The sequence below is a fragment of the Dermacentor variabilis genome, chromosome 10, assembly GCF_050947875.1.
Source record: "Dermacentor variabilis isolate Ectoservices chromosome 10, ASM5094787v1, whole genome shotgun sequence".
In the NCBI taxonomy this organism is placed as follows: Eukaryota; Metazoa; Arthropoda; class Arachnida; order Ixodida; family Ixodidae; genus Dermacentor; species Dermacentor variabilis.
The window spans coordinates 19,174,669-19,197,661 of record NC_134577.1 but is presented as its reverse complement, the minus strand read 5'-3'; the positions used below and the strand labels follow the sequence as shown (position 1 = coordinate 19,197,661).

The 22,993-nt window shown below is 44.5% G+C and overlaps 1 protein-coding gene across 1 annotated transcript in view; it reads right to left on the bottom strand.

The window, feature by feature from the left end:
- Window positions 1-20,001, bottom strand: part of LOC142560060 (vitellogenin-6-like) — a 38,308-nt gene extending 18,307 nt beyond the window's left edge. The window contains exons 1-14 of the mRNA XM_075671837.1: window positions 19,650-20,001; window positions 17,286-17,428; window positions 16,454-16,588; window positions 15,611-15,748; window positions 14,394-14,558; window positions 13,243-13,382; window positions 9,906-10,086; window positions 8,555-8,751; window positions 7,497-7,665; window positions 6,051-6,215; window positions 4,974-5,174; window positions 3,659-3,876; window positions 2,033-2,139; window positions 402-676 (exon numbers count right to left, since the gene is read on the bottom strand). Of these exons, the coding sequence (XP_075527952.1) occupies window positions 402-676; window positions 2,033-2,139; window positions 3,659-3,876; window positions 4,974-5,174; window positions 6,051-6,215; window positions 7,497-7,665; window positions 8,555-8,751; window positions 9,906-10,086; window positions 13,243-13,382; window positions 14,394-14,558; window positions 15,611-15,748; window positions 16,454-16,588; window positions 17,286-17,428; window positions 19,650-19,701 (2,286 nt within the window). The 5' untranslated portion in view covers window positions 19,702-20,001. The remainder of the gene's footprint in view (window positions 1-401; window positions 677-2,032; window positions 2,140-3,658; window positions 3,877-4,973; window positions 5,175-6,050; window positions 6,216-7,496; window positions 7,666-8,554; window positions 8,752-9,905; window positions 10,087-13,242; window positions 13,383-14,393; window positions 14,559-15,610; window positions 15,749-16,453; window positions 16,589-17,285; window positions 17,429-19,649) is intronic.
- Between the last annotated feature and the right edge of the window lie 2,992 nt (window positions 20,002-22,993).

The window sequence follows — 22,993 nt, the reverse complement described above, 5'->3', positions numbered from 1 at the left end:
CTTGCTGTCCTGTTGCTATGCCATCTTGAAATGCTAGTGCAGTGCAAACATAACGAAGACCCGTGAAGAGCACATGAAAGCGCGGACTGTCTAGCGCAAGTGTCTTCATTTGTGCTACCTTAGCGTTCCAAGAAGGCGTTTAACCCAATTCAGAGGCTGTTTCCAACCTCTGATTGATGTATCGAAATGTTTTCCTTACTATCATCGTAAATAACAAATGCCGCTAAAGACAAGCCCGACTCTAAAGCAGCCACCGCAAGGCGGTGAGCGCCAAAAGAGAACGTGCACGATTCAACGATTGACATGACCACGCTCCGTAGCGTTCTAGTTGCTAAGCTGTGTCTTATCATTCCTTTCCCTTGGCTGCCTTGCGTGCAAACGTCCGAATCTCACTGTCTCACCGCCTGCTCAATGTGCTTGCGGTTCGTCTCCGAGGAGCTCCGAGTGAAGCGACGCCTGCCGAGCACGTTCCACAGGTTCTTGGTGGAGCCCGGACCCGGGCCCAACAGAGCGTTCACAAGCCTGTCAAGACCCCACTGTTCGAAGCTCAGCGCGAAGACCTCGTACACGTTGCCAGCTGCGTACGCGTGGGTGGTGGCGTAGACGCTCTGCGGCAGGAAGCTGTCCTCGGAGCGTAAGACGGACAGTACGCTCAGGCTGCCGATGTCGAACTCGCCTGCACGGTAAAGACACAATTATCTAAGGAGAGGAGACTAGCGCGTACATGCGGTCGAGCATTGGCCAAACAAGATGGCGAATGCAACGCACATATATCCTCCAGTGAAAAATAATCAAATATCATTCTTATTAGACGCGATATAAAAGCACAAACAAGTGCAGATGCGGAACGAAAGAAAAATGGTAGACACGGCACAAGCGCTGTACTGTCGACTGTTTATTCTACAACGTCAAATAAGCTGCAAAGAGGCCCTCCGAAAACGCTCTTAATTCTTATTGGTTATCCACCTCACAATTGGACCCGTCTCGGCGTCTCAGTGTTTATGGTATTCGGCTGGTGTACACGAGGTGGCGCAGTGGGCTCCCGGTGGCGTTGCCGATGGGAGTACAAGGCAAAAGCGGTCGTGTACCGAGCCCCAAGTTGTAATAATTAATGCCGGGCCTTTTACTAAGGCGTCTTTTATAGCCTATGTATTGCTCTCGGACATAAAGCTTGGTCATCACTTAATGAATGAATCAATCAATCAGGCAATCATTCAAGCAATCAATAATCAATCATCTGACTCTGAAGATACCCAGGGACGCAAAACCTTTTCAAGACATTTATTACCGGCTGGTCCATCCTCGCCTCAATTTCGTGGTTAGGTGCGCGTGCACTCTAATAAAAAAGTGTGCCATTTGTGTAAATAAATCAAGAAATGTCGATTCCTTCTCCTCCTCTTGTTCCCCAGAAATAATTGCTATCCTTTCTGCGCGCACATCATTTCGCTAAGGCACATCTTCTCACACGTCATGAATCGGTTGGCGCTGGACAGGGGTATTTGGAGATCGCAGGCCTTCGTCGGGGCAGTGGACATAAAATAAGATTATTATTATTATTATTATTATTATTATTATTATTATTATTATTATTATTATTATTATTATTATTATTATTATTATTATTATTATTATTATTATTATTATTATTATTGAGTTTATGGCAGGTGACATTAGGTTGTACGGTGTCATATGACCAATATTGAGATTCGCGCTTGTATCGGGAGCTGACTTTCTGTTGTAACGGGTTGTGAGTTGTCTGTTCTTTGTTTATGTGAAATTACGCTCAAATTCGCTTTTGAAGTGATTCCTGTGGTCAACTGTTTCCGCGCATTTACGTCACTCTGATTCTGACTTCTGACTTTCTGACTTCTTCATTCGTCATTCTGACTTCTTTGTTGCCTTTCTTTTGTTCAGTGCCGGCTTGTTATGTCATACTTACTACATACTTGTACGAGAAAAGAGAGTACCCTCTAAAAGCACCAAGGTCTCCTAAATGTCATGGAGTAAAAGAAAAAAAAAGTGAGCAACTTACGACTGTATCCACTACTGGCGTACGTAACGGACTTCGTGATGTCCACTGGCTTGGAGAGCCTTCGCACGTTGTCCCACAGCGGAAGCACGTAGCGCAGTTTCTCCACGCTGCGGGAAATGGCAGCGTTGGTCAAATACGCACATGTTCGCGGAACACTGATAGTCCGGAAGCTCTTGTCATATTTTTGCATGAGAGCGGACTGGACAAGAGACTTTGAGCAGTCTTGGAGCGTGCAAGATTTTCACCCCCATCTTCATCCTCATAATCAACATCTTCTCTAGTCTTTCTTTCTACACCCTTGCCCCGAACGCCGAATAGCAGACTGGGACATTGATTCAGGCCGATCTCTCAGCTTTTCTCTGGTAATAAATACCCATCTCTCCAGGCGCGTAACAAGCGCCACTTATGTTCCGTATTTTGTAGGTACGGCCACGTTTATAGGCATTTGCCTGTTTAAAAGCACAGATCGTGGCAAGGCTTCCGGTTTTCGACGCAGAAATACAGCGCAACTGGCGGTTCTGCAAAACATTAATTGCACGGGGAAGACAGGACGTGAGCAGGAAAAGTAGGCGCACGCACAAAGGCGCAGTGAGAGAGCAAAATTCACAAAGCGCGGAGACACACTGCGCTTTGTATGGCCGTCTATTTTTGTGTGCACGGCCTTGTCTTTCTCTCGCGCAGTTAAAATTTTTACTGAATCTATGAACCTGCTAGCCCAACAGCGTGCCTTACTACACTAACTGGTGAGCAGCAGTACTGTGGAGAAATAAAAGCCTTCATGCTTTGTCAACAGTTCTTCCGGTCAACTGATCGAAATGTCCCGGTGTATTAAATGGAAAATTATATCTGTTCTTGGCGCATGTCGCACGTTTTCTTTAGAACGTAGCAAGGGGCGTCTATTATTTGAGCCAACACGAAAATACATATTTATTTATTTATTTATTTGTTTATTTATTTATTTATTTATCGCTGAGCTGGAAATGTTTAGAAGTGGCAGGCTTAATGCGGCTAAGTCGCGTGCAGAAACGTATATAATAAATGAAACGTTGGTGTGCTTTTTGATGGGCGCTGCCTTTTGTGGGCCAGACGGTTCAAGTGATATATTTTCATATTTCGCGGGCTTTCCTTATCAGGCGGAAGAAATAAATGGGCAAAAATGCGTGACTGAAGATACGCCAGCTCTAACTTTCTTTCTATTTCCTACACATAGTTCAATGACAGCTTCGCATTTGGAGCACTAATTAAAAAGTAGATAATTTAGCATAATGATTTAGTTGAATGGCACTAACAACAAACGTTACTGGCGGCTACTCTTCTCGACTGTGAACAACATGCACTTGGTTATATCATCGCGTAGAATGGCCCGTCTTTCTTGTTTTTGTTTTTTAACTTGAGGCCTTATTGCTGGGACTTCGTGCGCATGACGGTGCAAATGACGGTGGATTGCTCCCCACCACAGTCGGTTGCACTTCGCTCCACGAAAACGCAAAACGTGTGTCGAGTGAGCTCCTGAACAACACTTTGTAATGTGGTGAACACGCGGTTTAGACCAAATTGTTTTTTTTTTTTTTTGCTGTATCACGAGACATTCAGTTTTTTTTTGTAAGTCTACAGCGTGGCACTCACAGGTCCTGGACGCAGGGGAACTTTGAGTCGGCGATGGCACGTAAGCTGCTGCTCACGAAGGACACGAGATGGTCGCTGGGTTCGTCGATCAGACTTCGCGCGATGTGGCGAAGTATGAACAGGTCCGGGTTGCTGAAGATGATGCTGATGAACGCCGCGGCTCGAACTACGTGAGGCTCGCTGGTGTTCTCGTAGATGGGCAGCACAATTGAACGCACCTGCGGCAACCACACATCATTTCTACACGATATGTTCTTTTGTTTTGCTTTTCTTTCGAACACAATATCCAAACGTCGTTGGTGGAGGATAGCGCGATTTCTACCTTGCAGCTGGATTATATTTGAAAGTGTTCATATATGAGTAACGTCGAACAAGACGCAGACTGCTCATTAGTTTCATAATTTATTTCGCTTACCATTCTTCGTGCCATAAACATTAGCAGAATCAACACTGACCGCCCTCCCCCTTCTAACCTGCCTTACGCTCTGGCAAGTTTTTTTTTTCGAGATCAGTTGATTTGTGAGGCTTTGGCCATGTCTAAGCAAAGAGGGAGAGAGAGAGAGTTACTATTAAAATATCTGAGAGATTGTCCTGAACTCCTGTGTTGACACTTGCTACTGAGGGTTGAGGTATGGGGGAAGGGGGACAAAAGGGAAGGAGCAAAGCAAAGATGGTTATGATGAAAATAACAGGTATGAAGAAGGCAGGTTTGGGGGGGGGGGGGTCTTCTTCAGCAAATTTTCCTAACTGAGGAAATACCGTGAGATCAGTGAGCCAGCGATGTCACTGGCGCCGTTCTTCTTTTGTGTGCGTGTGTTCGTCACTGCTTGTCGGTCCTGATGTATCTTTAACTCCTCCCCTCTCACCCCGCGCACACTTGGCATGAACTACTGTCATTGAGCCTAGCTATCCCGTACATAGCGTAAGGAAAAGTGGTTGCTTGTTGAGCAGATCACGGTACCAGCGCACCAGATATGGTGCGCTCGCAAACCTTTTAATGTGGTTTCTAAATTACGCCGACCCAGGAGACCCTGCAAACGTCACAGCACCCACAGGTCACATAGCATTAACAACTGCCACTAACCAGTAAGGGTTCACAGCAACATATCTGAAGCAGCATGCCAGGCGATCGGCCGGGCTAATATCTTCACCTTATCATCGAGTTATCCCTCTCTCTTTTTGTTCTCTGATGCTATGTGCCCTATATTTGCGGCAAGGCCCTAGGAAGCCCCTCAATTATCTACTAATATTTGCGAACTTGTGGCAGACAAAGTTTTGAGAGCCACGGGAGAGTGGGCCGCAGTTCCGCACTCACCAGACTCGGGTTCAGAGCCGCTGTTCGCGTGAGGGCCCACAGGGCAGCCGACCGGCGCGTGACAGGCTGGTTGTGGCGTGGATCGGCGAACCTCTGCAGGTAGCGCACAGCGCTCGATGTGGCCAGATTTCCCGCCGCGTTAATGTAGTAGATGACCCGCTGCTCGGACTTGGCCTTCACATCCTCCGGCGTCAGTGAATACTGCGGGTGAAGCGAGGGGGCACGTGCATTTGGTACACGCATATCAGACTGGGAGTCTCATGTACATCTCGCTCACTCACATCGCTCATTGTGGGTCCACATGAACCAATGCAGGTTTGCCCACACACATGTAATAATTGGCACGCTTCTTTTATATAGGAGCCAGCATATTATAGTTTAATGGCAAGGCTTTGCGGAGTTAAGGCAGGCAACATTAGTGCAGATGCATGCACATGCTTTTCCTTCCCAGAGCCCTGGCTCGTTCATTCAGGTCGTTAACACTAAGATAAAATTTGATACTTCGTAATGTACAATGCCATTGTCAGTAAGTGTAATTACCCCGTTGTAATTTCAAAAGGGGTGCCGGTAATGCACACAATGTTGTGCTAGTTACACGTACGTCGTTAAAACTCATCCCCAGTGCGAAATGAAAAGCCAGAGCAGCTAGTGGTTGGTGTAGGAAAACCACTCTTATTTTTCCTGTATGTGACGTCTTGAGGACGTTATAAGAGCGATCTCTATTTCTTTCTCAGATGCTGACCACTATTAGGCCTCTGCGATTGCATTAAAAAGCAATGTTCAGTAAGTTGCTTTTCTTATGTTTCATGAGCTTGTAAAATATTCAGCTGGTCGAGCAGGCAAATGTACAGAAAGTCATGTCTCACAAACATTGCAACAATCACTGATGATATGCAGTGCAAAACAGCTTCGATTCTATCTTCCTATTTTACCTACTATTCTGTCTGTTAGGTCAAAACGGAAGGAGTCTTTACACCTTTTGAGAGGTTCCTATTGAAGACAGAAAAATTAACTTAGCCACAGCCTTAGCTTAGGTAAAGCAATGGCACCACCCCGTGTTGGTCTTTATTTACTCACGTTGAAGAAAAGCTCGACAATGTGCGGCGAGCAGAGCCCAGAGTCGGCCTCGAGCAGATTCGTGGCCCGGTTGCACCTAGCGCCACCCGCGAGCGCACTCACAGCCAGGACACAAGTGGATCGCAGCGACTCGCTGGCGCTCACAAACTCGGAGTGGCACACGTTCTGGTGGGACAGGGAAGGTAAATGATGCGTATACGTGAATTTATTACAGTTCTTATTAGTCGTGAGCACTTTTTGTACTGCGTACTGATAAAAATACAAACTAGGCGTTCTTTAGAATGCACGCGTGTTCCGAGTAAACTGTTCGTCTTCCCCCCCCCCCCCTTGTCCACTCATCAATCTGTCTGTAGAAAAATAAAAGAACGTATACAAAGTCAAGAACAAAATGTATTTTCACTTTGGCCTCTAGTCCACAACACATCCAAACGGGCCGTTTGCGGACGCATAATGCAATATCTTATAGAATGTGCAACGCCAAAGTTATAAAAAGTGTCTGCTGCCATCCTGTAGCGTGTATAGAAAAGCGTCTTTGGATATGATCTTCCTGTGCACTAACGAAACAGACCTCCCTCAAGAGGCTAGACATCAGCTAGAAGTAGACAAAGTATAGCGTATTTGCCCCTTGTCTCCCTGGAATTTTGTGACGTCCTTACGTTTGATTTCGGGGCAGAAGCAAAAGTGTGTACCTTAAATTGACGCTTCAGTTTAATTTCAGGGCTAACTGTTGTAAAAGTGAATGAGTACCGCCAGAAACAAGGTACGGAGTGCACTGGTAAGTTTAAGTGAGCACACGTTGCACAAGTTAAGAAAATGGAGGGTATAAGAAAAATGCTCTATTGTAATCCATATGCTGTCTTAGAAAGTGAGGAGCCGGCATTTACGTACATATAATGAAATTGAGCTAGTGTTTAGGTTATCTTCAACAAGAACACAATTTGCTAAACTTTGTGCTTTCCAAATTACACCGAAAGAAGCACGACTTATCGATTATAAGTCATGAAAGAGCGCTACGAAGGGTTCTTGTTAGCTCGCACTTACACTCACCAAGCTAAAATATTTGCTTGATCCCTCATTCAGTACGTGGCCGAATAGCATTGTGCCCCGCGTGAATTTGTTATCACAACAGTGAAAAGTAGAATGAGTTCGTAGAGATGATTTTGTAGCAGCTCCTCGAAACTATACAAGGCAAAAGCAAAGGGAAGTCGTGTGCACATACGCGATCGCGGACTCTCCGATTGAGTGCAGAGCAAAAGTACAGACTGTCAGTTGTATGCCCTCAATAGCGTGCGTGCGTGCGTGCGCGCGTTTCTTTTTTTTTTTTTTTTTTTTGTGTGTGTGTGTGTGTGTGTGTGTGTGTGTGTGTGTGTGTGTGTGTGTGTGTGTGTGTGTGTGTGTGTGTGTGTGTGTGAGTTTCGTTACATGATTTGTAGTTAGCATGCTTACGGCCAGCTCACTGACGACAGCCACACTGAACTCCTTGAGATTGTTGGGAAACTTAAGCAACAAGCGGTCGGCTTCATCCGTGCTAAGTTGGCCAGCGTTGATGAGCTTGAGAGCGAAGGAAATGTGCGGGTTGTTGCCAGCGGCCACCAAAAGGTCAAGGAAGGCGCTCCTGCAAAGAGAATACTGGTGGTTTATTTGCACAAAACAAGCAAAGTGAGACATTACGGTTCCGCTCACAGATATATATAAATATATATATATATATATATATATATATATATATATATATATATATATATATATATATATATATATATATATATACACACACTCCGTGTCTAAGAAAAAAATACAAAAGTTGCCACGTCATGTTTATTTCAATGCTGCACAATTTTCAGCGCACCATGGCAACACTAGCGGCGTCCTCGAAACGGGATCTGTATTGCGAGTGCATTCTACAGGAACACGCGGGTAATGCTTCCGCTTGTTTGGCTCAATGTGACTCCTCCTGACTATTTAAGGTGTAAGTTCATCAAATTCATTTATTTACCACATAGATGAAGCCAGCCACTTACAAAAAAACAAGCCAATGATTTGCGGCTTTTCCACCTTAAAGGAGAACTGCCCCGAAAACGCTAGACATAATATGCACCAAAATAAGTTTCACGGGCAATGGTATATAAAATATGATGCTTCCGAAATTGTTTATCTGCATAAAATTTTGGGGGGTTCATGAAACCTTGTAAGAAGCTTTCTTTTATATTTAATGCGTGCCTTCCATGGAAGTAAGTGCTCATTAAACCTCGCACTTTTTTGGACCACCTTAGCGCCAAGATATGCGCCTCATTGATTGGCATGACAAAACGACTATTTTTCACATATTGTTCATATAACATGTGACCCTGCGTACTTGGGTGAGCGGTTCCATGCGAAGGGCTTCCGGTTATTAAAAGCACACTAAGAGGATCATTAGCTTCTACGGCATTTGTAACTAACGTTTCTTCAATTGTACAAAGGTTGTACAAAGCACAAAATGTTGACTGAGTGAAGAGACAGACCTGATGTGCTTCTTTGCTCCATTGGGCGCGTTGAGAATGTGCTGGTTGTAGATGTCGGATATCTCGTCGTATGTCAAGGTCAACATGTTTGAGAATAGCTGCAGGAAGAGCATGCCCGCACTCGGCTTGTCCCGCATGTTCTTGTAGTCCTCTCCGCTGTACTCGATGGCTGCCAGCCTCTTCAGACCCTCGATAAACTGTTACAAAGAGGGCAAGAGGATCGTCGGAGGAAGTATTTCTTAGGTCAGGTTTATAAGGTATTAACATTGCTTGTAGTTACCTAGGTTGTTGTTCTTGTTGAGACATACGTTACAGAGCAAAAACAAATAAATTTTTGCACAGTTTGGCAAGGTCCCTGCTTCCTTTGCAAGGCAATTAGGAAACAGTTTGTTCTTATCGAGATGCTACGTTTTCTATGGGGATAGAATGAGCGAAGGCGCTACATTATTTTTCATGGACCGTTCGACACCTTACACGCAATAACTCCTTAATATGGTAGTATGTTATGAGGATGTCCATTTTTGTTAGGAATAAGCCTTTCTACAGGAGTGGTGTCTAGTGCAAATTTATTTTGCTTGATGAACGTTGCTGCCTACTCTTCTCAAAAAATGACACTGGAGTCAGACGAGGCCCACCCTTTTGTGAATTAGTCATAGCGCTTAGCCACGCTGTGTTCTGTCCTTCACGCCCCTCTTAACTCGTATCAATCCACGTCAAGAAAGCAAATATTTCTAAACCTAATCAGGCCGATGTACCACCCACATATTTGCACGGCACAACGTGCTTTCTCGTGCATGCATGGGGCTACATAATGTCCCCTTTCTTTAACTGTTTGCTAGGGATAGTTTTGTTTGCCTTTTTCGTCTGTTTTTTGTTCTTGCCAGAGATCGATGCTCGGTAGTCGGTGCTTGATGGTCTTTGGTCGGACTTGCGATACAAAGGCGCCGAGGAAAAGGGTCCATGTTATAGCGCAACCAAGTTGCGGTGAAGTGTCGGCGGAAAGGGCACTGTCGTGCGTGAGCTTTCGCGTTACCAAGTGACGGAAATCGGCGGAAAGGAGGGATACGAGGATACAGGCGTGCGTGATCTTTTTGGAGCACTCGGCAAGGAAAACGAACATTAGTTCGCTCGCTCGTTAGTTCTTTCGTTCGTTCATTCGTTCGTTCGCTCGTTTGTTCGTAGGGGCTATTCCCAGATTACATTGACAGTCATCATCGATTGTTTCTGAAAAAAAAATGCATACCACTTTTGCGCTGATCAAGACAGGGCGCACAACGCTAATGTGGCTAATTTTCCTCATTTTTTCTTCATTATTTCTAACTTTTCTTGATTATCGTAATCCTGGTCTTACTGTTTCTTTGCTTCCGCTCAGTCCGAAATCTCGGACGTAGTGGTTCGGTGCTTGTAGTTCGAAACCCGTGATGGCGTCTTCTGCCTTGGGAAAAGTGTGCGACAGTCGCTGGTGGCTTTCGACCTCGGGTAGCGACATCTCCGCGGCACTGCCTCGTTCCTCCACAAGTGTCGCCGTGTTGCTGCGAAAATAACACAGCGGTTATTGCTGAATCGATCATCGTGGTACGACTTTAGGCGAATGTACTCGTTTGTGACATCTATGCGGCCTTTATACAAAGGCTTGAGTCTATTGTAACATCGCCGTTTGTAGTGCTGGCGTGAGAACCGCGCCTTAATGTTTGTACAGATCATCATCATCATAATCATCATCATCATCATCTTGCTATTTATGTCCACTGCAGAACGAAGGTCTCTCCATGCGGTCTCCAATTACCCCTGTCCTGCGCCAACCGATTCCAACTAGCACGCGCAAATTTGCTAATTTGGTCGCACCACCTAGTCTTCTGCCGTCCTCCACTGCGCTTCCTTTCTCTTGGGACCCATTCTGTCACCTTAATGGTCCAACGGTTATCTAATCTGCGCATTACATGACCTGCCCAGCGCCATTTTGTTCTCTTAATATCTATTAGAATACCGTCTATACCCGTTTGCTCTCTGATACAAGCCGCTCTCTTTCTGTCTCTTTAAGTTAGGCCTAGCATTCTTCGTTCCATCGCTTTTTGCGCGGTCCTTAACTTGTTCTCAAGCTTCTTTGTCAGTCTCCAAGTCTCTTACACTCTTACCTGAACAAGGAGAGTGTAAGAGTGAGGCTGAAGATTAATATGCAAAAGACAAAGATAATGATAAATAACCGGGCAAGAGACAAGAGTTCAAGATCGCAAGTCAGCCTTTAGAGTCTGTGAAGGACTGCGTTTACCTAGGTCAACTAATCACAGAAAACACTGACCATGAGAAGGAAATTCACAGACGAATAAAAATGGGTTGGATCGCATACGGCAGGCATCGTGAGCTCCTGACTGGGAGCTTACCATTATCATTGAAAAGGAAAGTATGCGATCAGTGCATTTTACCGGTGCTGACATATGGCGTACTGAACATATGCAACGCCTTCTGCCGCCAGGCTTGCTTTTATGATAAACCAGTGTAGCGTTTGCGTCCTGCGCTTCACAAAGACACCTTAACTTTTCGGCGAGCCCCAGGCCTCGATGAGAACCTTCAATTAGTTATTGGCTCCCGCCTACGCCAAGTTATCGTTTCTGCGCTGTCATTTCCGCTGACCCTATTGTTTTTACATTTGAATTAAGCATAAAAAATAACTTCCCTACTGTTCATTCTGGCTTCAAAGTCTGTTTATTTCGTATGCTTGCGACTAGCCAAAGATTAAGCCCCTCGACTGCCCTCGCTAATTTAGCTAGTTTCACATGTGCGCATATGTTTTGGGTCGATGTGCCGGGTGCGTATCGTTTCGTTTGTCATCTTATTCATCTGAAGTAACATGCCATGTATTCCGCCAGTTAAACCTATCCAATTTTCGTCAAAGAGCCTTTCTCTCTCTATGCTTTCGGTCTTTGTCTCTGACTTGGAAGACTGTAAAACAAGAATAGAAAAGGGCGATGACAGTAATCACTGAAATGTGCGCTATGTTCAAGAAGGTTTGAGACAATGACACTAACTCTTCTACAACATGTTACCGAAAGAATCTGCATGACTTTATTCCTGTTCGGGCCTCCGGCGTTATTTAAAAGACTCACTAAGTCTGGTCAAAAAGTTTTTTTTTTATTGGGGCAGGGTACACTTACTACTTTCAAGGTGCCGAAGCGTGATATCATTGCCGCTTTCCCGCGGAAACATTATATTCTATGAGTATTTAAAGCTAATTCCAGGATTTTTTACTATCGGTGACTGACCAAGTGATAAAAAGATTTATGCAGGTGCTGTTCTGATGCAGACGAACCTAACCACGAGTTAATTACATGCCACACTCACATGCCGCCTTTTAGTCAGAGCAGATTACACTAGCACATGTGCATAAGTATAACTCCTGAAATACAGGTCAAAAAGTATCAGTCTTGTGAACTATAACGTAAGGCTGTTCGAAACTTTTCTATTCCAATCCTTCAATCAGCCCTCCACGATTGGTCAAAACATTTTCAGGCCGCCACGCGACGTCACGGAAACCACTATAGTTCCCCATCTGATATGATGTGTATACACTGATTATGCAGGAATAGCCCGAGTAAAAGAAAAGTATTTTTTTTTCTGATTTGGCGTCTTCTCGCCATTAGGTCTGTGCTATTGGTTCTCGGGCTGCGCCCACTTCGCCTGTCTGTCACGCGACATCAGCAAACCGCGAAAATTCACCGCGTCAAACTTGCGTTTACGCGATAAAGATGCATTAATATGCCGCACAAAACTCAATTTTTTTTTCTGAAGAACCGGAGACTGCCCCGTTCCGAACGGAATTTAACATGGCTGCCCTCCGATCGCTCAGGCGCTGGCTACTCGCACTTGCCGGAGAGCTTGTATTTATTTGCGTATACTAAACTTCTTTCATGGCAGTAAAACGTTATCAAGCCCTCTCGGCATGCATGCATCACTCTGCCAACTCTTCTTTTCTGAGGATCCACTTTAGTGGCATTGTTAACCTTCCGTTGCACGTCGTCGCGATTTTCGACCAGCCACCGCAAGCTAAATAAAGCGGACCAATCAAAGACACCGTCGCCATCCTCCTCATCTGGTCATCTATTTTCACTGCGCTGGCTTGGCCCCACTGAAACCCTCTCCACTTGAGCTTGCTCCTCGCCTCTTGTAAGCCAATTAGGTAACGAAAACTGTTCAATGTATAGTTCATATCATTCGTTTTGAAAGCAAACTAAAGTGACCTCCTATAAACGAGGGGAGCGTTTGACTGGGCTGTTTACACAACGCCATGAGTCGGCGTGTATGTGAATTTGACGTCAGGAGATTGTAGTGAAAACACATTGGAATAGATTTACAGTATAGGGCTCCTTGTAAGCACCACTTCTCTCGTGTGCCATGTTTGTTTTCTTGTGTTACATACATGCCACTTGGAGAGCTATGCTCAGGGGTGAAATCAGAAGCATATCTACAACACAGCAACTTACCCTTCTCGCAATCATTGGCTTTCTTGCGTTTCCACCACAATTGTTAACGCTAATGCTAACAATGCTACGGCATCAACGTCTACTTGAGCTTGAACTGTCATACAAGTCAATACTTCGATCAGTATTCACGTTCGTATCTCGAATACCCTTGAAACGTTACAAAACATTTAAAAACATTTGATATTTTTGGCCACCACTGGTCATTCTTACTTGACTTGCACGTGGAACTTTTTGCCGTCTCCGTAGGGTGCGAGCACTTGGTCAGAACTTCCGCACGCGCAGCCGATGACGTAATGTTCTCTCGTGCCCTTCAAGCGGTACTTCACCTCTGACGTCATCGTGAGAGGCAACTGCGAAGCCACATGGCGAATTAGCTCAGATCGTTGTGTCGAAAATGTTCCACCCTACTTGAACGAGAAATGGCCCATAAAACGACTTTGGAACAAACTTTGTGTTAGAAACGCCTGTCACTCAACTAAGTTATTCTGATGTGCCTTTTGCTGGATCAGACCAACTGGGACAACAACATGCTCCAGATGGTTTGAATATTAGACGACAACTCAGGCTCTACGGGGAGGCGACGGAAAGCTGTTTAAATGTGCTGGGCGTTAAAGGGGTGCTCTCAGGCGCACTGTCAGGCTATTTTTGAAGTGGATGACTAAATCTGCAAAATGATGAGGAAAAAGGAAGGAAGCAAAAGAGAAAAGCATTTTTTTGAATTCGTTTTAGTGGGCTGTATACGAATGTGGTTTAACAGTGCATGGCTCAGAAAGAGAAAAAGGCAGGCAAACAGTTTTCTAGAGCAGGTTTCGGGAGTTTTCTTTTGCAACAGCAAGAAGGAAATCAATATGTAGCACAAATACATGGTAGGAATGGCGATTCGCGGATTCATGGAAGGAAAGAAAGCAGCGTGCATGAAATGACGGAAGGAAATTTATAAATATGTTGAGTAGAGAATATTGGCCAACAACAGTGATTAGTGCAGTCAGCACTGCCGCTTTAGTCAACAGTACATTCTCCATTCAGGCCACTCGTACCAAAATACAATATCCTGTTTTCGGATTTGATGAACCCGAAGCCCTATTTACCACATAGACAATACAAAATAAAAACTCAGTTTCCCATTCAATACGTCATATCGCCTCAACAGCTAGATAGTGTGTTCACATTTCTGGTTCAAATTTACGCACCACCTACAATCGTTCATTGAAAACAATTTTTTTTCTTTAACATTACTCAATTTCTGCTTCACAACCCTCGTCATTCCTACTCATGCGAGAAATTTATCACGGATTTCGAGATTTTTTACCAGTGTTAATCTGGTTTCTCATACTACAGAAATCGTGGATTGGCGTCCTTACCCATCTCTGTGACTTGCAGCTGGTGCACGGTCGTCCTTTGAGCGTTCCCGTAAAGTGGTAGGCCTGGTGGCTGCACTTTTCTATGTCCTTTATCTTTGTCACCTCCAGGCCTTCGTCTTCTTCCGACACGACGTAGGTCGTCGGACATTGACCGTGAAGACCATCCTGTCACGGTAAAATCAGGCGCAAGTGTTCATCGAGTTCGTCGATTTGGTAGACTCCGAGGCTAATTCCTCACGCCCGTGGGAAACTCATAGCTACCTGCAGCCGCTCAAGCTTATTCGTCGCATATCTTTAACATGGCGACGAGGGGCTATCGTTGAGAGAAACGGTGAGTAAGATGACAACAGTGTCCGCTGCTTTTTTTTTCCTTAGTTCCTGACAGTCCTTTCTTTCTTGAATGAGGACTTTTAGGTAACATTTACTAGACAACATAGTAGGACTTTTTTTTTTAACAAAGCATCCTAAAATATACTGCCCATCCATGAGCATGAAATCGTGCTGCGTTAAAGAAAGATACGGTGCCTACTACGAAGGACAATATCAACGTCCCTTCAAATGCCATTGAGCTCAATCCCTTCCTGCGTAGCTCAAATGCTTGTCATTGTGACCCATATTTGCGTTTGCCCTGTAGGAACCTCACTGACCTTGTGAGGTCATTGAGATTATGTCCCACCCGCCGTGGTTGCTCAGTGGCTATGGTGTTGGGCTGCTGAGCACGAGGTCGCGGGATCGAATCCCGGCCACGGCGGCCGCATTTCGATGGGGGCGAAATGCGAAAACACCCGTGTGCTTAGATTTCGGTGCACGTTAAAGAACCCCAGGTGGTCAAAATTTCCGGAGTCCTCCACTACGGCGTGCCTCATAATCAGAAAGTGGTTTTGGCACGTAAAACCCCAATTATTATTATTATTAGATTATGTCCCGCATCCAGTGTCACGGTGCTTCACTGCACACACTCATCTATTACTTTTACTTTCCTTCTTTCTATTCCCCTTTCACTCACCCCCAGTGGAGGGTAGCAAACTGGACGGTCGTCTGGTTGACCTCCCTGCATTTCCTCTCTTTGCTATCTCTCTCTATCCAGCTAACGTGAGCAAGGTCGCTCGGTATGGAGTTCCTTGATGCTGTACTTTAATACAGTAGAAGGAGAAGGATTCCGCTGGCATAGACCTGTTATAGTGAGCGCGTATTTTGAAATATTTTAGCACACGTACCTCGGTCACGACGAACTCGTTGCCTAGTGGGTTGATCTGGCTCCGTTTCGACAGATCCAGCTGGAACAGGCTAATGATGGCTTTCTTGATGTTGTGAGACCAGAGAGGCTCATCCTTACCCAGTTCAGCGTGCTCTAACTGCGCATATTAAAGGAGCAACTCAATGAACAACGTTTATAGCATGTCGGTTTCTCATTATCGTGCACGCCCTGTTTCTGGTTTTGAGATTTTTGTATGCGAATAGCATACTTCACAAGTACGCTAGTTTTTGCACATTAAAAGTATCGTAAGCATAGCCTCTTGATATTTTTTTTATTGAAGGGCAGGTTCGCTAAACCACACTAAAGACAATGCCTGGTCCCCGACGTTGGAGTACTGCTATGACGCGGTGGACATAGAGTGATGTGATTTAAATAGCTTTTTATTGATTGTTAACGATTCTTCATTCTTTTTGGGCGCAGGATATATTATGGCCACATAGCGTCGGTCTTCAATTCATGCTTCACAATCTGTAAGGCCTGAAGAAAATCTGTTAGCACACCACAAGAGTGACGAAACATAAGGTCATACTATTAAAGCTTTTTAATTAGGCACAACGATACTCTGTTCGCTTTGTATCAACCCACAGGCCTGCAATAGCACATCGGACACCAAGCTCAGATGTGACTATAGAAATAGTCTACTGTTTCCACCTTGAGAACAACGTGTCGTTTGAGATAGCTAGAATAGGCGGAAGAGTTACATCAGCTCCCGGTTAATACTGTATTTCCGTCGAAAAGATAGTTTTACTCAGCAGTGGGGATAATTGTATATCTCTGAACGAATGGGCATGACGTGCCTTACCCGGCCTTCCTTGAATGCAGCAGCGAAGGGCCTTTCTAGGTAGTTGGTCAGCTGTTCGTGGGGTTGAAAGTTGAAGGTGTGCGTCTTCAGGTTGATCGTTTGACCGTGGAACAAGTCGACCACGAAGTCCGAGACCTGGAAGAGCCATGTTCACATACAAAAAAAGGATTTAAAAAACCCCGAGCGCTTCATCAGCAGAGCGCGTGATTCGGATGTGTACAGTAGTTTGTTAGAATTCATTTTCAACACAGAATGATGCTGGACGACACCTTAAACTTTCTCTTTCAGCCGTGTCTACTGGAAAACTCCGTAGTAGTAGTAGTCGTATCACGTAGTAGTCGTACGGAAGGGATAAAGAAATGATGTGGAGATCGTATAATTTGCGCTTGAGTGTTGAGGAAGATAAACAGAATTGTGAAAGATTACCCTCGAAAGTAATTCAGAGCTCTGTGTCAATTTTTTTTGCTTCTGTGATGTTTGCAGATTGCCTAGAAAGAACCTTAGAGTACTTTAAGTCTTCAAGTATTCTATAAATATTTCAATATCTCTGAAATAATTATTATCAGGCTTTAAACTTCTAGTAAAGATGGTTGGAGTATAACGAAAGATTATACGTTGCTTGCGTTCCTGAGAATTTCGTTTCGCTTTTCACCGCCTAGCTCGTAGTATGGCACTACTGCGATGATTGGACCAAGCTGCGCAGTCAGGGATATTAAAATTTGGAATTTTGGTGAACAGTGTTTGCCCATGTACATTATGCCGAAGTAGTCGTCTCAGACCACGAAATTGCAATAGCCCACTTTCTGGAAAAGAAAAAAAGAAACTCTCTTACCTTGAAGAATGTGAGATCACCTTTAGGCTGCAAGGCTATCTTACTACGGAATGCGAGTCCGTTGGAATGTTGTGGCTGTTCCAAGTTTATCGTTTGAATCTTTCCTTCATAGTTGTACACGTATTCCTTTCCGTTCTCGAACCCTGTGAGGCAATATTTTGACGACGTCATCTCTTGTGACTCAAGCAACGGTCGAAAACTCAATTTTCTAAATGACTTTGTGGGGCCATTTTAGCTAAAGTAACGAAGCTGAAAAATATCTTGTGACAGATGTTCAACTCGTGTCTTGTAAGTTAACTCAAAAAAATGCGGAGCTGCTTTATGCATTTATTTAGCAAGAAAATCCGGAAAACAGCAAAATTTCCAGAGTAGCTGAAATTGGCCAACTTTCTTTTTATATCTACGGCTGGAGACGGGGTGGCGCAAATCTCACTTCAAGCGCTTCACTGCACCGAGCTCTGCGACATACGCTCGAACTTCTTTTTGTTTATATTCTTGCAAATTAATGCAATAAATTCATATTGTTTATTTTTTTTATTATTTACAACAATGCTCGATTTTCCTGCGTCCTAAGAACCCCAAAAGGTTCGGGACTAAACGCGCTCATGGCACTTGACTAGGGTCCTGATCCCTGTACAAAATATTGTGTGCTCCGCGGCTGCGACATAATGCCAGCAGATCAGGTAACACAAGATAGTCACAATAACAGTACAATAGGTACAATGACTCTTAACACAGAACGCAACCGAAATAACTCTCTTCAAAAAAAAGGAATAACACAGTCAAAAATAAACAATGCAAAAATTCACTCCAGTAAAATGCAAAGTGCAAACTATACATACTTATTTATTTGTATTTATTTATTACGAAAGAAAACAATCAACAATACACATACACACAAGATGTACAAGTTTGTCAATACAGGAGTCAAAAAGCCAAGCGTTTTCAGTCATAAATGCTGCGTAGAAAAAGAAGAGTACTTAAATATATTAGTTCAGGTAAAAGAGAGGGTTGAATCATACTGATTAAGGAGGTGAGTTGGTATCGTCATTGGTAGATTCAATCTAAACAATGTAGTTCTATTTCATAACACATTTTAAATGAAGTCAGAGGAGACCTTGTCAATTTGTTTGCTTATTTTCGATTGCTGCCAAAGAGCTGTGGAATTTGGTATATTCAGTGTAGTGGTCTGAAGTTAAATGTTTTGTTTGCTGAAAGGTGTTGCTCCGAACTCACGATTTTTGTCTAATTTTTTAACACGTGTGCGTTGTGAGCGTTGACTTATAAATCCTTTTTGAGCGCTAGCAGTTTTAATTTTAGGGTTGATAATTTCTTCCTTTAATTTTATCGGAGATGTTACAGAGTTCTGATGGATGCCTTTAAAAAAGAATTGGTTAAACCGTTGATATTAGCAGTTGTCATTATGCACAGTAGAAGTAAGCAGTATACTGTAGGGTAGATTTTATTAAGGGCCATATAAGCATTACGTTTAAATTTGTCAGGTATGAGGTTCCGGACATTCCAGAGAGCGCCAGTTTCCCGAGTTGACTTGAACTTTGTGTAACACACGTGCTCGTTCTATAATGGATGCTGTTAAAAAAATAACCAAGATGCTTGATAAAAGTGCGCAATGTTCCATCATTACGAAAGTCAAGATGTCATTCTCCACTAATTTGAAGATTTGCTATAAATGTTACTTATCGCGTCTTGTCAATATTCGGTGCGTTTACTTATGCATAACTTATAACTATTTTGATGGATTGCAGAGCCAACTGTTTGCCGCTTTTGCATATCTGGTTAGGTTAATCTCTTTGAAAAACGCCCATTATAATGTAACATCGACGTAACGCATCATTTTTCAGAGCCCAGAATATTACGCTTAAAAAGAGTATTGGTATTGGAACTGCGGGCCAAAGTCTAGCCTACAGGTCGTCTGTAAACGTGAAGTTGACTGTCCCCTATCATTTCCAAATAATTACCTTAAGGAAGTTTTATCAAGAGTTTCCTAATTTAAGGTAAGCACAACATTATGGCTTCCACAAAAATATCAGTGTTCAGAAGAAATTAGCTGGCGATAAATGGGAAATATAAGAAGAATGGATGGCAGTCTTCGTTCTGCATGCCTGTGCTTTCACCTTTCCGTTTCTTAAAGCTAAAGTTCCGCATGCCAAACTCATTGTTTGCTCCATCTTGATTCAAGGTGCTAGAGCATCGGATAGAAACCCCCTCCTCTTGTAAAAAAAAAAAGGAAAGCTCTAAAGTGATCTTGCTACTTATAACTCCGCAGCATGAACGCAAGAACTACTTATCCGCCGCTGCGTGTCTAGGTTAAAAAGAAAGTGGTAAAAATTACGAGACGCTCACCAGCCACAGCTTCCGCGGTCAGCAGAAGCGCCACCGCGACGAGGACCCTCATGACGGGCTCGGCCGTCTCGTACTCCAGAAAGCGAAAAGTCGATCCCGGCCACCCAAGCCCCCTTAAGTAGCCTTGGCCGTGAGACGGTCCGCAACGCGGCGAAGGAAGCAGCGGCGGAACCCTGAAGATGATAGGCGGCTCGTCACGGCAGCTGGTGACGACGAGATGGTGAACGTGCGGCCGTCGCGCGCAGAATGTGGCAGACTATTTGACGCCCAGTTCTGGCCGAAGCACGGCAGCGCTTGAGCGTCGCTTCCTGTCCAGCACGACTTTAGAGATACTCCTAGAGACCGAAGCCGGTTCTGTGATTCGATGGTAGTCTTGTAAAGTGTGCTAGTTTTTTTTTTCTTTTTTTTTTTGTGCGTGTGCGTGTGTGTGTGGCACGGCGGTCCATTACGAAATCCTGCTTTTCCGAGTGACGCATGTGTGGCTGAAAACGTCGTCACCGCCGTCTCGTCTGTCCCGATAACGAAGAGAGCGACACGGGGGTGAAAGGCGCTTCTTCGTTTCACAGGAAAGAACTGATGACGACGGAAGCATAAGGCATATGAGCACGGGTATGCTGTTGAAATGACCAGCGCGTTCTCGTTGGGCACGCTGGGCGCAATCGACAGTCAGCAGAACGAAGGCCTTGTGACGTCTGAACGTCGAGCTCAACGATCTTATCTTGCTTGCTGGGAGAACCGCGGTCTACTTTTTCTCTGACTGGCCTTGAATCACACGCATCACCACGCAGAATCATGTGAAACGACTTCGTAACCATGAGCTATTTTCTGTCCTCACGAACAATTCATTTTGCACGTATCGACAATATGTACTATGGTCTGAGACAGCAAGCATGTCGTTGAGTTGACACTCTGGTATGTTCATGTTCTCTGAGCAATTTGTTAGAACACTTAAATTTTAGGATGATGGCCACACTGAGCATTTATATTTTTCGTTCTTTAGCGTGCGTTACGATGTTACAATTGACTACATTTGTCTCTCTCACCAAACAACCTTTCAATGCTGGACAGCCTCTCCGAATTCACTCGAAAGACATAAGTGCCCGTTGTACTTCTCCATTCTCTCACGGTTAAAAGAGATTAGAACCTGCAGCTGCTGTCTGAAATCTGTAGGCCGTACACCGAAATCCAGAGCCTCGGCTGAAATGTACGGCCAGTGTGTTGGATGCGGTGCGTTGTACGCATGATGCCAGAAAGACCTTCACCTTCCAACCCGTATCTATGCAATCATTGGACGATCCTTGCACTGCACTATAGAATAGGCTTCAGAGTGGCCCACGGAGTACCATGTGCATTGCATGCCGCCCATTCCCTCATACGACTTAAAGACTTCTGATGTAGTGCGCCGCAGGGGCTGTAGCCTATCTCCGAAAGGTCACACGTGCGACTCGTGTCCAGTGTGCTAACATTATACAATGTCGATAAGGTTAAAAAAGTTGGGATCACATTCATCTGAACCGCACCGGGTGTTTCGCACTACAGAACATATATGGCGGCGTGGATAGGTCGGGTTATTAGTGACAGCTACGAGCACATTTATCCTGGCTATCAAAGTGCGTCTTGCAGTTACTTTGCGTGGTATCAGTTTCCATCTAGGGTCTCAGATTGTGTCAAGCTCTTACATGGCTGTTTGTGACTTCAGCGACGTTTTATTTTAGCAATGATGAAAAAAACTAATTGCGTGTAAAGCCACCACATACTCGGCCTAAACCTCAATCTCACTCAGACACATCGCCAAGTGTTCAACAAGCTAGCATCACTTAAAAAGGTAAGATCAATCGGGATGCTTCTCGGTGGGATCCGATAATCAGTGCTTCTGGAAACGCCACAATTGCGAGCATGCGTGCTGAAGGCCTTTTGTAGGGCCTCTGAGGAAGCATTTCTCTTTCAGCAAAGTAGCACGGACCCTAGAAACCCGAACGTTCCGTGTCTTCTACTTCACTGTACGACTCCTAAAGCGGAGAGAGGACACGTATCACCATGAATAGCCGCTTTAGCCTATAGGAAACTGAGTTTCATGCGGCAGAGTTGAGAGACTTCCTCCGAAGCAACCAAAACTGCGCAAGGATGTACTAACTATGTAGTTTGAGGCTATAAAGTTATGTGTGTTACATGCTGATTTCTCTTTGAGAAAGCAATCGTCGTTTATCGCACGACCATAGATAATGACTAATGTAACACGTCATGTGCAATACAAGGCCGTGCGTGGCGCATGGCAAACGTGCTTTTGGGAAGTGCTCGCTTCGCCAACCGCGCCTCGATCTAACATTCCATGCCAGCAGCTAGGCATCTCGCAGCATATTTTCTTTCTTTCTTTCTTTCTTTCTTTTTTTTTGCTTTGTTGATTTGTTTTCTCTTGCCGTTTTTGTCTCGGAATTATGGACCGTATCGCTGATAATGTCCGCGCTGTTCTCGCTGAATCCTGGATATTGCACCGGAGCTCCTCCATGGCGTGAACATCGTCGACAGCAACCGCGACGTCGTCCGTGTTGCCTTACCACTGCCCGCTTGGGTTACACGCCCCGGTTCACGCGGTCGACACGATACAGAGGGCAGCCGCAAACTAGCTGATAAGCGGGGCTCTTCTTTTTCTTAGTATTTGCTGCGATTAACGAGAATGAAGCCTGCCAAGTTGCTTTGCTTCTTGCTGTACAGGCATGAAGTTCTCTTCTGCTCCGGTTTGTGGCATTTTCCAAAGCGTACAATTCGTTTCGCTTTCACCCACACTATATTAGCTTTTTCACCTTACTTCAAAAGTTTTAAGAAAGGTCTGACTAACTAAACGCTCAAAATCATTCGCTGTTCGGAGGCAAGCAGCTCATTGTATTCGAGCATTGACGGCAACGCAACGCTCTTCCCGGCGAAATTATCATTTTTTTTTGTAATGTCTATTCCCAAGATGTTCGAATGGCAAGGAAAAGAAAACTCTCCTATGACATCTTTTCTAGACGTATTGCAGCCTTGTATAGTGAGGTTAATGTATTGTGAAAAGGATGAGTTCGGTGGATCGTACGCAAGATTGCATGTTTGAAAATTCCTAGTTCGTGAATATACTTATATAGAAGATGGCAACAAATAATTTCAAGACAGTCACGCAAACCTCTTGACCAGCAGGCTGGAAAGTTAAACCTCAGGAGACATAATCCCAGCTTGCTACAAGCTTCGCACCTTGCTAAAAGCACATAATGACGTAATATTGATGTCAGATTGGTTTCCTAAATTAGAGCTTCTGTGTTTCTCTGTGTCAAGTATTCCTTCCGACGCAATATGATAGCTACGTGAATGAC